The following is a 13650-nucleotide window of genomic DNA, read 5'->3' as shown; positions in this document are numbered from 1 at the left end:
TATGAGGTAAAAATCTGGGGATGCCTTCCATAAATGTAAAGAAATTTTGGGTTGTACGTCTGAAATAATTATATAAAATTGCTTGCATCCCATACCTAGAGGAAATACTAGCATAATGTGACATTTTTTAAAAGATAGTTTAAGACACATAGTATCACACAAAATTGATGTAGAAAGACTTGCAGCTTGTGGTTACCTGCCTACTGGGACGTGGCCTCTTATACCTTTTTCCCTCCTTTTTGCTAGCTGCTCTTTCTGATTTTTGCATTCAACTTCTGTCCAGCATTCAAGCAGAGAATTCTGATTTGTGAGTTTACCCCCAAATAAATAACTATCCATTTCTCAATTCTGAGCTAGTATGGGATTTCTTTTAAGCGCCATTCGTCAATAGGTCACCTCTTCACAAAATGAGTTGCAGAAAGTTTATCCCACATACTTTTAAATGTAAATTTTAAATTTATTTTTAATAAAGATTAAAATGAAAATTTAAAACTAAATTGCTATTTCAAATACACTGTTTGAACACAAATTCTTACCCCTAGTTCCTTGAACAAAGCTCAGGGGGCTCTCTCTCATCTCAAAATTGCAAATAAAACTGCTGTCTGACTGATATTTTTCTTATTTTAAGAAAACTTTTCAAAATGCAGTTAAATTCTATTTGTTCAAACAGGTCTCTGTTGGAATTCTCCATTTAAAATCTAAAAGTCAAAGTGTTTTTATAGCTTAGAATTAGAAAGAGCTTTCTTTGATGTTGGCTTCTTCACTTTTGAAATCTCTTCTAGCTTGCATACAGCTCTCAGAAGTGGGGCGTGTGTCTTTGGAGTTTTAGTATTTCCATTTTATTAAATCTGATCCATTTGATCAAGTAATGAAAATTACTTTTCACCTGTGACCGTTTTATAATAGTTAAGTTTCCTTGGATTTTTACTTTTGAATCTTAAGCTACTTTTTTTTTTCACTTTCCAGAAACATTTCTGCCTGTAGATTTTCTTATCCTCACACATAAACAGACTTGGATACGACAGGGTAATGATACCTTGAATACTGCAAGACAGAAGTTCTTGGACTGTGGTGAACTAGCAAGCAAGGTGACTTGATCAATCTTCTGAACCATATAAGGCTTTCTGTTCTCAGAATCTGGGAGAAACTTCTCTAACTAACCAACATTTCACCTTCTGACTGACATCAGTGGCGGTGTGTCAAAGTATTCTAAGCCAGTGGGTCTCACTATGGTGCTGACACATTTCCTTCAATAGGGAGAATATTAAAGATACAGGTTCTTAGGTCTACCTCTTACCCCCTGAAATCGGGCTGAGGTCCACCGATCTTTAATCTAAAACTCTTCCAGAGCTGTGTACACGCAGAGGTAGGAGAGATCGCATCTTCCATGCCGAGGCATCTGCCCTCACCCTGCAGACCTTATCTGCAGAGCAATCATCTTCCCACCCCACGGCTATGATGCTACATCCCAGCTCTGCGGCTACACATCTGTGCATTCTTCTTTAAAGACTGAATTCTTTATGTATGAGGTCTTCTCCAGGTTCCAATCATAAGAGTAAAACTGTTGACTTGGACTCCAGTATGTGGATGTGATTTATTCTGTAGCTTAAGGAAAACAAAAATGAAACTGTAGGGGCAAGTATTTCTGGGGCAGGAGACCTACTTCTAGTGAAGACTGCAAGGGACTAGTGTCAGAGAGAAATACGTTAAAATCAGAATAGATAGCGCAGCAGACAAGTAAGTGCCTGCTGAGGGGCCAGACAAACTGAGTTTGTTCTCTGAGATGCACATGGTGGGAAAAGAGAAAGTTGTCCTTGGGCCTCCACATGTGCACATACGCACATCCCTTAAATAAAATAAATGTATTAAAATATTTTTCTAGATTGCAATGAATAGATTGTTCTATTAAAATGTCAGCGTGCTTGGCTGGAGGTGAGGGTGGAACTGACGAGCGTTCTTTGGGAGGAGAAAATGCTGGGTCTTCCTCAGACTTCAGACGTAGTCAGAGATGCTGTGGTCTCAGACTGCCGTCTTCGACTCACGTCCATAGGTAAAAATTCTTCAAGGAAGATTGACTGAATTAAGGCTCAGATATGTGTCTGTTGCTTCTTAAAAATAGTATTTTAGTTACTTGGTTTCACACTTAACAAGTAATGTCTTCCAATAAATTTAGTGTTTAAAGGAGAAGAAAAATGCCATTGACATATGTAGCGAGTTGTCTGTAAGTGTCTCCGGTTTTCTGTTAGCTGTTCGGTTGCCCTTACACAGTCACTTTCTGTACAAACTGTGAAATCCAATTTACCTGAAAAACTTCATGTCGACAATTAGATTAAGATCTATTTCATCCTCAACTTGAATAATACTTGAGGCAAACATTTTATTTTGCTGCTTTTCTTGATGAAGAAAAGTATTTCCTTTGATTTTCTTCTGATTCCCTTTCTGCATAGTGTTAAACACTACCGACGTTTTCGGATTTTTAGGAAAGAGCTTCAGCACTGATTGAGCTCCCCCCATATGAACACCTGATATGCTAATAATTTTGTCTCCAAGTTTTATAATTTTTCTGTTTCTCCTATCTAATTGCACCGGGCAGTAACTCCAGAGCAATGCTGGTGATCAGACACCTCTTGTTTCATTTCTTTTCCCGGAATTGGTTGACAAACTTCAAGGATTTGATTAATATACGCTGTGCCAGCTTTCACTGGAGATTGGGCCCAGTTCTTCTAGTTTCCCATTCTGGGAAGTCATCCCTGTCGCTCTTTGTGCAATCTCTTTCTAAATCCAAAAATTCCCATCTTCATTTGTTTAGGCAAAAAGCTAAAGTCTCCATCCATTGCTTCAAGGCAGATGGGAAGTGTTTTAATCCAAAGGAGACAGTAGTTCCCAGGGGTAACAAAAGCCAAACAACTCAGAAGTTCCTTCCTGAGCCAAGTACCCTGTCATTCAACAGAGGAAAACTCGGCAAAATGGGGAGGAGTCTGTCACCTCCCCACCCCCATCCCACTTAGGTGCCACCCTCACAGATGAAATGTGAGCCTGGGTGGTCAAGGACGCCAGAGCCTTTTGCTTGCCAGAGCCAGCACCTTTGGGCGGGACAAAGCCCCTGTTGCAGCTCTGCCAGGCAAGGACCACTAGCGCCCAGCTCCCCGCAGCCAGCCGGCTTCTTCAGGGCTCTGGTTAGGGTCATGGCCAGGCCTGCTTTGGACCCTGCTCTCTGCAGCACAGCCCTGTCTACCTAACCACCCTAAATCCTCCTCATCGCTGCAGGGTTTCCTGGCCGTCCCTTTACTCCACCTTCTGCCAGGTCTACCCGTCTGTCCTACAGAGCAGCTTGGTGCCACCGGCTTGGATGGACCTGCTGAGGCTGCCCCGGCGTCCTGGGGTCTTGCTTCCGAAGTTGGTTCTGCTCTTTGTCTATGCAGGTCAGTGGTAGCGGGAACAGGGAGAGAGGGTGCTGGGGCTTGGGGCCATAGCAGTAAAGAGTGAGATCCCCTAGCAGGCAACTCCAGCCGCCCTCATGCTGGAACCCCCGTCTCCCCTTTAACATTACTGTTTTGCTTGCTTTTCTGTTTGCTAAACAACTCAGAAACTCTCTTTTAAGGGGATTTAATCTGACTAGTATAAAAACACATCTTAAGTGAACCCTGGTAGAGGGCCTGCAGAGACTTTTTAAAATACTTGAAATTCAAAGGCAAAGTTATTAAAAACAAACGCGTTAGTGACTTTTGCATTTCATGTCAGTTTTTCCTCTCAGACACTTTAAACACTTCCCGGTGTTGTTTAGAAGATCCACAAGGACTTGAGTCTAGATTTGTGTCTGAGCAATCAGATGCTCTGAGCTATATTGCCAGAGTTTCTTTCTTGTTTTGTGTGATTAGGCACCTGTTTGTGAAAAGCCCCTCATCTCCCTCCTTATAATTATTCTTAGTGGCAGTTGCTAATAATTAATGAAGCAGAGTGGTATTCTTGTTCTGATTGATGGGGAGCCTTATGTGGCCTTTCGCTGCTTACTCAAGTATAAAGCTAATTACAAGTACACTCCTTGCAACCACCTATTCAGAGTATAAGCTTAAACATCTAGTGTTTCTAACTTTCTATGGCAATGAATCACAAGCTGACGATGAATCCGCAGAGCTGTTTACGTCTTCATACCTACCAAGACATTGCAACTTGTGAGTTGCAGCCAAAGAATTGAATTGCAGCATTGCAGCAAAATAATCGAATTCTTCACCCTTACCCCACCCCACACTCACCCCAGTTCTGCCAGAAAGCAGTCCTTACTTGTAGAAAAATTTAATCTATTAAGATGCAAACAAGGGCCTGGGGTTGAGTATAGGCCTTTGCAGGGCATTAACCAATTGTGGTGGCCCCTGTCAGATATCCCAGCTCTGGGGAGGTGGAGGCAGGAGAATCAGAAGTTCCAGGTCCTTATCAGCTACATGATTGGTTTGAGACCTCTCTCCCAGACCCCGGGGATATATGAGACTCTATTTCAAAAATAAGCAGATTTTGAACAGCAAATTACTGTCTAAAAGTTATCATATTAAAGATTCTATAGGGGAAATGCTGACCTTCTAATATAAGGAATTACTACAAGTAGGAAGAGTGCCCTTGATGAATATAGTTCCAATTCTAGTGATGGCAGTGTTCCTGCTGTTTAGATTGTATATAGCTTCCCCATTGGGAGGCACTAAGAATCAACTGCATTCCTGAATTTTACATCAGCATCTCTCCCCTAGCTTCTTGAAAGCAACGATTTGATTCTTCCCACCTCTTCAGCTTATCCAAGTAACACAAACACAAGAAAATAACAAGAAACAAATGGAGCTTTAATGACCTTGTTGCCTTGACTCAGTCACTTCATGGAGCCACAGCTTCTGTGTTCTGAGTTGCTCCCCTGTGGCAGGCTGAAAGGTTGGCTTCTTCTTTCCACACCTGCTCTAGCCCTTCTTAAGTTCTCTGGACTACCCACAGCTCCTCCAGGGTTTGGGGAACCAGCGTCACTGGACAGCAGTTAGCTGGGTGGTTTCTGTCGGGAGTTTCCATGTTAAAATGCTCTCTCCTAAGTTCCTACCTAATAAGCTACAGAGTAGTTGCAAGCCAACACTAACCTATCCTGTTATCTCGTGTAAGGAATGCTGAATTGATGAGTTCTTTGGTGGAACCTGAACCTCAGAAGCCAGAGGCTGTCTTAAAGCCATATCCATTTGATACTAGCGCAAAGGCCATGCTCTGAGTTTTCGGAGGGGGTAAGGTGAGCTCCTGGGTCAGTTTAACGTGGGAAAGCATGTATCACAGAACAGGTACAGTGTTGTACTAGCACTATCAAAGAAGGCGGCCATATTGCTATTTCAAAGGACTAAGCCCCTTCTGCTAATGCTTATTTTATTCAGCAAAATAGCCTCACTCACAGGCAAGGCTAAGGGCTCAGTCAATGTGCCTTAGAAAAGGCTACATAATAAAATGTGAAATCCGAACAATGGATAGCTCAGTTAGGTTGGAATTAAGAGATGCAACTGGACACATGTGGTTAGATGCCTGAATATTCAATAAGTGATTTGCTAGTTTCACAACACACACACATACACACATGCACACACAAAACCTAAGTGGATACTTTGACTATGGCCTAGTTACATTGCACAAAGCAAGCATAATACATGAATGGTCTATTGGTTAAGCAAATGAGAGTAAATTCTTCTACGTTTAACACATTGTGCTTTTTTGTGGAGGAGCTTTTGGAAAGATATTCTGATGAAGTGTTTATGTTATTGTCCAACCCCCACTGCAGGTTACAAAGACAGGATTCTATCAAGGTTTTACCTTCCGGGCCTCAGCCTGTGCTTTCTGCCCCTCCTTTTCCTTCCTGTCTTTAGTCTCAGCAGAAGCCATTTCTAAGCAAAGACTTCTAGCCAGATAGCACTATCCTGTACTACCTATTCCTGAAGGTGGGGTGGGCAATTATTCTGGGGGAACTTTCCAGATCTCACCTTGAATTAAAAAATGCTTGAAGACAGTTTGAACTGACTTTCAGGTATATTTGGATATTAGGAATGATGTTGTTTTGTCTTCAGAGGGCAACTGGACTGCTCCCTTATTTCACAAAGGAGAGAGAGACAGCCCTGTGTAGTCCAAACTATAATCTTCATCATATTATTCTCATAATATAAGAAAAAGTAACTATGATAAATACAATAAGCTTTGAAGTCTGATTGAAGCCTCCGTTAGGAAGGGCTATGATTGTTAGTCCATTCATCAAGCTACTAAATTTACCCTTTTTCCATAGTTTAATTCTGGGAAGTAGACAAGGGTATTAGAAAATTCCATAAAAATACTGAACAGTGTGTGACATGACATGGATGTTTGCTGCAGGAATTATTCAGTTTCTTGGCCAGAAAATCTGGGGCTTGGTTTCCTGTAAAATTGGCTCACTGTATTTTGATAACACTGTGTCCTTATAGCAGCAGTACCTAGTGCAATGGGGGGGGGGGGCAGTTGAATCGTTTAATTCCCCGGCAGCTTAATTGTAAATCATTGCCCCCAACACCATGAATTCATACTTTGAGTAGTTTTCAAAGACAAAAACAGTGGCACATCTCCTCTAAACTCTGAAGGTAGCTGGCTTGGCTAAATACTTGAATCAATTCAACAACAACAAAAAAATTGAGCAGAGAAATTCAGTAACAACACTGTAGTATAGGAAGGCTAAAAAAATTATAATGTTCTAGATGGGAGAGGTGGCATATACTTCGAATCTAATCTTAGTGTTCAGAAGGTAAAGCCAAGACATCTGGAGGTAAATGTCATCTTCAGCATTCATGTAGCCAGTCAAGCCTGGACTACATTACTTAGGTATATCTAAAAAACAAACCAAAGAAATTTTAAAACTCATGAATTTTTTTTGAAAACACTATTGTTAATGCAGAAGGTCCTCTCTCGGAGCTATATGATTTATTATGTTTCTTGCGTGGATTTAAGTAGAATAGCAAAAATAATTTCCCTCTCCAGTCAAGTGGAAACCTTTAAAGTTCATTTTGTTGATCTGTGATATAGAAATAAAACGAATAAGAAGAAAATATGACCTTTCTCACTTGCTCCACAAAACCCACATTAATTAACAAAGTCAGACAGGATGTACTCCATTTGGATCACATCTTAGGAAAACCTAACATAAAAACTTACTAAAGTTTCCTTTGTAAGAGACAGCAATAAAACATGTTACCGTAAATATAATACCTGTATTTTCACTATTTTAACCTTGACAGGAAACCAAAAACTTCATTTAATTTATCCTGTACAATTGACATTGCCTTCAGTAGCTCTGCTAAAATGGCTTATTTTGAAATTATTGAGCATAGACTGTAAACTGTGGAACTATAGTGTTTTTTAAATGTGTACCTGAAACCCAGACACCATAATTTATCCTGTTTGTTAAGGCTAAATGGTAGCTATATACTGAAAAGTAAATCATTTAGGTGGAACAGAAACCTGCTGACTATAAGTTAAATATTTTCGTATAAATTTTCTTGTTGAAAAGTACTTAAGGAAAAAGCAATGTTTTAATCAGAAATTTCCTGCTTAACGTTATACTGTTTTACAGCTTATTGATTCTTCAATATGGCATTAAGTGAACTGTCAATTTACAAGTTATTTATATGAACATCTTCGGTACCTCAACTCATTATCTTCCAAGTCTAATGGACCAACAGCATGCATACTAAACTATGTAATTGTATGTATAGGAACTTTAATTGTGGAGGTGAAAAATAACAACATAAAAGGAAGCACATTAATAAATTACTATGGCAAATGTACACATTAGTTTTCAATGGTTACTACTGGTATTACCTATGCCAATAATAATTTCTATTAATTGAAGTTAATAGAGAATCAGCACTCTAACGTCATGAAACTGTGTTCTTTAGAAACTATGATAAGAACTCTATTGGCAACTTTATTGACTGGTGGGTTGATGCATTCCCTTCATCTTAATCTTGTTCACCCAAAGTCAGCTACAGTTACAGTGTTCAGAGCAAGGCCTTGGGAGGAAGGCTTACTTCTACAAGCTAAGTCTACTGGGGAGAAAAGCCAACTGAGACCTTTGGAAACGTTTTGGAATTTTGAGTGTGAAAATGAACATCGATGTGCTAAAAACTGGTTGACTGACTCAGACACGAACAGAATCATTTTTCTTTAAGCTGTGACTTCACAACTCAACTGCTCTCCTTTTTCCTTTGTAGAGGATTGCCTTGCTCAGTGTGGCAAAGACTGCAGGTCTTACTGCTGCGATGGAAGTACCCCCTACTGTTGCTCCTACTATGCCTACATTGGGAACATTCTCTCGTGAGTAGCGCTCCAACTGGACAGTGTTTTTCTTCCTTTGGTCAAGTTACTCTTTCAAGTAACACTAAGTGACAGGTGCAGACAGGAGAATGAAGGTTGGTGCAGAAGATGGTGTCTCACGCCTGTAATTCCAACACTGGGGAGGCTAACCCAGAAGAATTGCCATGGGTTTGAAGCCAGCCTGTATAACATAGCTAGTTCCGGTCCAGTCTCAGCTTCTGTGTGTGATTTCCTCACACACACACACACACACACACAGACACACACACACACATTTGTTATTGATTTAAAGTCTTTACTAGAAGTTGAAACATGTGTTAATAACTTGTGTATCCTCTTAGGTGACAGATGTATAAATTAATAAAAAAATGCCTCTATTAATAGGGAGTTTTAAAAGGATCCTTTCACTGTTTCTTGTGCGTATTATTGTAATGAGCTAAGTAGTCTTATTATTGATAATGCTTTCGTGATATGGTTTTGTCTCCTGTGTTGAAGGATGTATAAACTAACATTTGTTGTTTAATGATGGTCAACTTCTTTTACCAATCATACCCTAATTGTCTAATACATCCACTAGTTAAAGAAAAGGAGAGGTTGTGAATAAATGAAACAATTGTAATAGGAAAATTTAGTTTTTTTTCCCATAATGTATATAAGACAACTCAGAGGAACAAATTTAAAACCTAGATGAAGGCAGGTGTGAGCAATATATAATCATACCTCACACACATGAAAAGTACAGACGGTAAGTAGCTCCCTGTATTGGATTCAAAATATATTTTAGTACCGCTACTGAGCAGAGGACAGTGAAGGTAAAGCCTGCCTTTGGATTGAAAGGCTAGGAAATTATTTCATGAGTGTGGGCTTGCCATTCTGCTGCCCATAAAGTTGGCGGTGAAAAATAAAGAGTTGGCAACAGAGCCCTACCTGCAGTGAGGCTCTCCTCAGGTCCGCTCTCAGCTATGAGCAGGTCCAGGTTCTCTCCTCTGCTGCTCTTCTTTTCCACGTGCACATGGAAGGATTGGGAGCAACTCTTCCATTCCCAAGTACTTCAGCTTAGCTTCTGTCTTCCGAAGGCTCAAGAGGAAGCAGGAAGCAATAGGCTAGGTTCAGCAGGTCCAGCTTCTTGGGGAACATGCCCACTGAGATGATGGCAACAAAGTCCTCTGTTTCTCAAAAGGGAAACCGGACACAGACACTCTCTAGAATTCATGCTAGACCTGATATTAGAGATCTGTTTGACTATAGACCTCACTCCCAAAAATCTGGTTTGGGGTATTATTGAAGACTGTTAGCTATGGAAGAAATTCTAGGATGAAATTTTAAAAATTAAACATTTATTAATTTTCAGTACAAATCAAATATTCAATAAAATATAAACTAAGTCAAATTTCTGAATTTTTCCTTATGGAAGATTCATTGGGAAAGCAATTAACTGTCAATCAATAATTTTTTTTTCAGAAATGGGGTAACTCAAACGTAAGTTGGTAACAATTTTTATCATTATAGATCTCGTCACAGAACATAAGATAATGTAAAGCTTCTGATTAATAAATTATGTGTATTATAATGAATGATTTCTGAATGCCATGTAGATATGTGAGTGGAAACAGAGACGGCAGGAGTGAGCGAGTCTGGGATTCTTCTGTCCAGTGGCCCGAGGCCTTTATCTGTGCACTCACTACTTTCTGATACACATTGTACCCAGTGTCCTAACTCCCCACTCCCTCTTAGACAGAAATAAATACCGTGGACTCAACTATTAGCCAAAATAGCTTAACATTTTTTAATTTGGAGATATGCTTTCTGTGGCTTAGATTCCAAAAGATGCAATTTACACCCCTTTCTGATCAACACATTTATCTGGGTTATTAGAACCATGCGCTTGTTCCACACAGAGAGGACAAAGAGTTGTGTTTTAGAAGGGAAAAGTAAACACAGATGGCATTATATTTCAGGCAGTTAAAACTGAACTTTCTGTCAAAAATAGAAACTTCTTAGTAAATCTCTTGCTAAACAATACTTTGGGGGAAAAAAAACCCTTTAAAGTGTTTTTCCCAGTGGAAGAAGGAGGATACATTTTCAGGATTTCCAGTCATTGTTTCACATTTGAAAAGAGTTCTCAACTCCACCCAAGCTTTCTTCTGTTATTTTGTAGTGGAGGAATGGGAGGGGGGAGTCAATTCTAAGAATGCTCACAAGAGTTCTTTCATGCACACATTTCCCAATATTTCTGGTTTGGAATTCAAAAACTACACTTCCTCTCTTTTAAGCATCTGGGCACATTTGGTTAAATAATTTGGACCGTCTTGACAGAAAGATAAACTTTTATGTTAGCAGAGAAGTAGGAAAGAAGAGAGCAATTGAGATAATAGAATATATCTTGAATACTTTTATAAATTGATTCTACCTCATGGTTTATTTTCAAAATAAAGATGTTGGCTGAGTTTTAAATGAACTTTAAAAGCAACAAGGGAGAACTCGGAAGATAACTCAGGGCATTCTGTCATGTCTACAAACAGGTTAAGGGAGGTCTGTGGGGCCTTCTTCCTGGCCCCTCTGCCACTGCAGCAATCACAGGTGAGGGGAGAGAGACTCATTGCTTTATTAAAAACTTGTGCTGTATGTGAGAGAGTGAGAGAAAGGGGGGGGGCGAGACAGAGATAGAGAGAGAGTATGCAGTGAGATGTTTAGGGAAAGCTTCACAAATGGCAGTTGATGAGAGATTTGAAGGAAGGGTAGCATGTTTACACAAAGGACAGTGGAGGAAGGGAAATGCCTTCCAGACACAGAGACTCCTCACATACAGCCAAAGATAGAAGCAAGGAAATGATCTCTTGTTCAAAGTTGCTGGGGCAGGGGCTAGGGGGTGGGTGAGAGTTTATCTTGGATTCAAAGCTAGAAAAATGTGGGTCCAATAAAAGATGAATTCTTATTAATAGACTCCTATTGGCTATATTCTTCTCAAATTAAGTTGAAATAATTCCATATTCCACAGTAAAAGTATACAACTGACTTTAAGTAGTGTGGACAGAGTCTTAGATAGCACTAAGAACACAAAGAGCAAGATAATCTCTATCATCCCATAATGAAGATAAATATAAGAGTACTCCATTGATGAAAGATCAGAATGTATACATTGAGGCTGGGCAGTATGTGGAACACTTTGGATAAACTACTGATAATTTTTCTATATTTAAGAGATTTCTGATAATATGAGCAACCACTTGAAGTTTAAAAGGCTCTCTATGCTTTAAAAAATACTGAAAATTTGGTTTAATTTGAGAAATAAGGAGTTTCCCATCAGATTTATTCACACACATCATTCAGCAACTCTCCCACAGAGAAGGCGGGGCAGACACCATGATGGATAGGGAAGAGGTGAAGAGGTGAGAGCACTCAGGATGCTGATCAAACCCAGCTGGCATTCCCTAGAAGTGAGTCCAGGACAAAGCTGTGTTTTGAAGAGTGGCAGAACCTAAGAGAACACAGGGGGGTTACCCAGTCACTATTTACTGTGATCCACGGTAGCAAACTAAAAATTTGTTACTGAAAATAACTACACTCTGCCATGCAGAAAATTATTGTACAAAATCTTAAATGTGAGCCAGACTGTTGGGAGGCAGTGTGAGCCAACCATCAGATGTAGGACTTAAATCTCTCACTCAAAAAGAGGAATTTGCTTTGTCAGTCTGCAACTGTAAGACCAGTCCCAAACACATCATCTATTAGCAATAATAATAATAATAATAACAACAATAGTTTCCCACAGAAAGAACTAATGATGGAGATCCTGGTAAGATTCGGTTTCTTTTCTTCTCAATGAGATGTGAAATATGTATTACCCACAGTTTTACAAAGACAGCCAATAAATGCCACGACTGTGGTTTTAGAGCCATGCTATGCATGAGTGCAAGAGGAAGTTAACAGATAAAGGTTTTACATTTTCAAATGGCATTTGTGGTCCTGTGATCACTAAGTAGTTGAGGGTGTTAATTAAACTCAGGAGACTTGTGCATCCGTTAAGAACAGATGAAAAAATGAAATAAAATGATCTTAGTTTCAGAAATGAGAAAAATAACTCTGAAAAGCACTGAGCAAATCAAAGTTCCTGAGAGTTCTAGTTTGTTTTCTGTTACTGTGATTAACCCCACAATCAAAGCCCAATTGCGGAGGAAAGGGTTGATTTGGCTTACACAGTCTGTCATAGAGGGAAGTGAAGACAGGAATCTGGAGGCAGGTAGTGCAACAGAGACTGTAAAGGAATAGCTTTGCTGCCTGTCGCTTGTTCAGCTTGCCCTCTTATACAACCCCACAACACCAGTCCAGAAGTGGCACCATTCCCAGTGGGCTTGACCTTCCCACATCACCCACATCAAGCACTGATCTATAAAATGCCCTACAGTGGTGCTTATGGCATCACTCTGTTGGGGGCAATTCTTCAGTTAAAGCTCCCTTTTTCTAGGTGACGCTACTTTTTGTTGAGTTGATATAAAAATTACTAATGAAGACAGTGAAAGTCTTCATTTTTGTTTTAATAATAACACCATGATGAACAACAGCAACAAAAGATAATGTTAAAATAAGATGAACCTGATTGAAAATATAACAAAATCAAAAAAGAAAGTAGATGTCTTCCAGAGAACATGATCATATGTTTGGGATTATTTTATTAACAGGAAATGTGAATACGTTAATAAATGAAACTTTTCAGTTAAATTTATTATCTACTCAAGTTGCCTTTGTATATGAAATCTACTTATCATAAACATAATTTGCTTTAAGAAAAAATAAGTGAGGTTTCAAGGACACAGTGCCAATAAATTATTTCTACAAATGCACTCCCAGCTACCAGTGACCTGCACCATGCTCTGGGATGAAGGTCTGGCAGAACCAAAGAAAAGCAGGCTTCACTTTGACTTGAGGGTGCCCTGAAGGCTTCTTGAAGAGGAGATATTGTGAAATAAACCTCAGGAGCTGGGAGTGTTGCCCAGCTGCTAGAGAGCTTGACTAACATGGACAAGTGCTTCACTTGGATCTCCAGTCCTGCCCAAACCAAGTGTGGTGGTACATTCCTGTAGGGCCAGGCTTTGGAAGGTGGAGGCAGAGTGGTCAGGAGTTCAAAGCCACCTTCAGCTATGAGAAGTTGAGAGCCACCTTACCTTCAGGACACTCTGTCATAAGTAAAGAAATATCAAAAGTGAAAGAAACTGATAAAAATATATTCCACATTGTTAAAATATACATAAAACTAAGGACAGAAGGGAAATTTTGATTGATAGATTATCTTCATAAGGTCAAATTACT

General features: G+C 39.6%; 1 protein-coding gene across 3 annotated transcripts in view; it reads left to right on the top strand.

The window, feature by feature from the left end:
* The first annotated feature begins 3022 nt into the window (after positions 1-3022).
* Cyyr1 (cysteine and tyrosine rich 1) overlaps positions 3023-13650 on the top strand; it is a 99713-nt gene continuing 89085 nt past the window's right edge. The window contains exons 1-2 of one of the 3 annotated variants that reach the window (XM_075959249.1): positions 3023-3422; positions 8241-8343. In XM_075959249.1, the coding sequence (XP_075815364.1) occupies positions 3350-3422; positions 8241-8343 (176 nt within the window). In that variant the 5' untranslated portion in view covers positions 3023-3349. The remainder of the gene's footprint in view (positions 3423-8240; positions 8344-13650) is intronic. The other 2 variants (XM_075959233.1, XM_075959240.1) reach the window with 2 other exon arrangements.

The sequence above is a fragment of the Microtus pennsylvanicus genome, chromosome 1, assembly GCF_037038515.1.
Source record: "Microtus pennsylvanicus isolate mMicPen1 chromosome 1, mMicPen1.hap1, whole genome shotgun sequence".
Taxonomy (NCBI): Eukaryota; Metazoa; Chordata; class Mammalia; order Rodentia; family Cricetidae; genus Microtus; species Microtus pennsylvanicus.
Note: the sequence above shows the minus strand (reverse complement) of the source record. Positions and strands in the feature narration are given on the sequence as shown.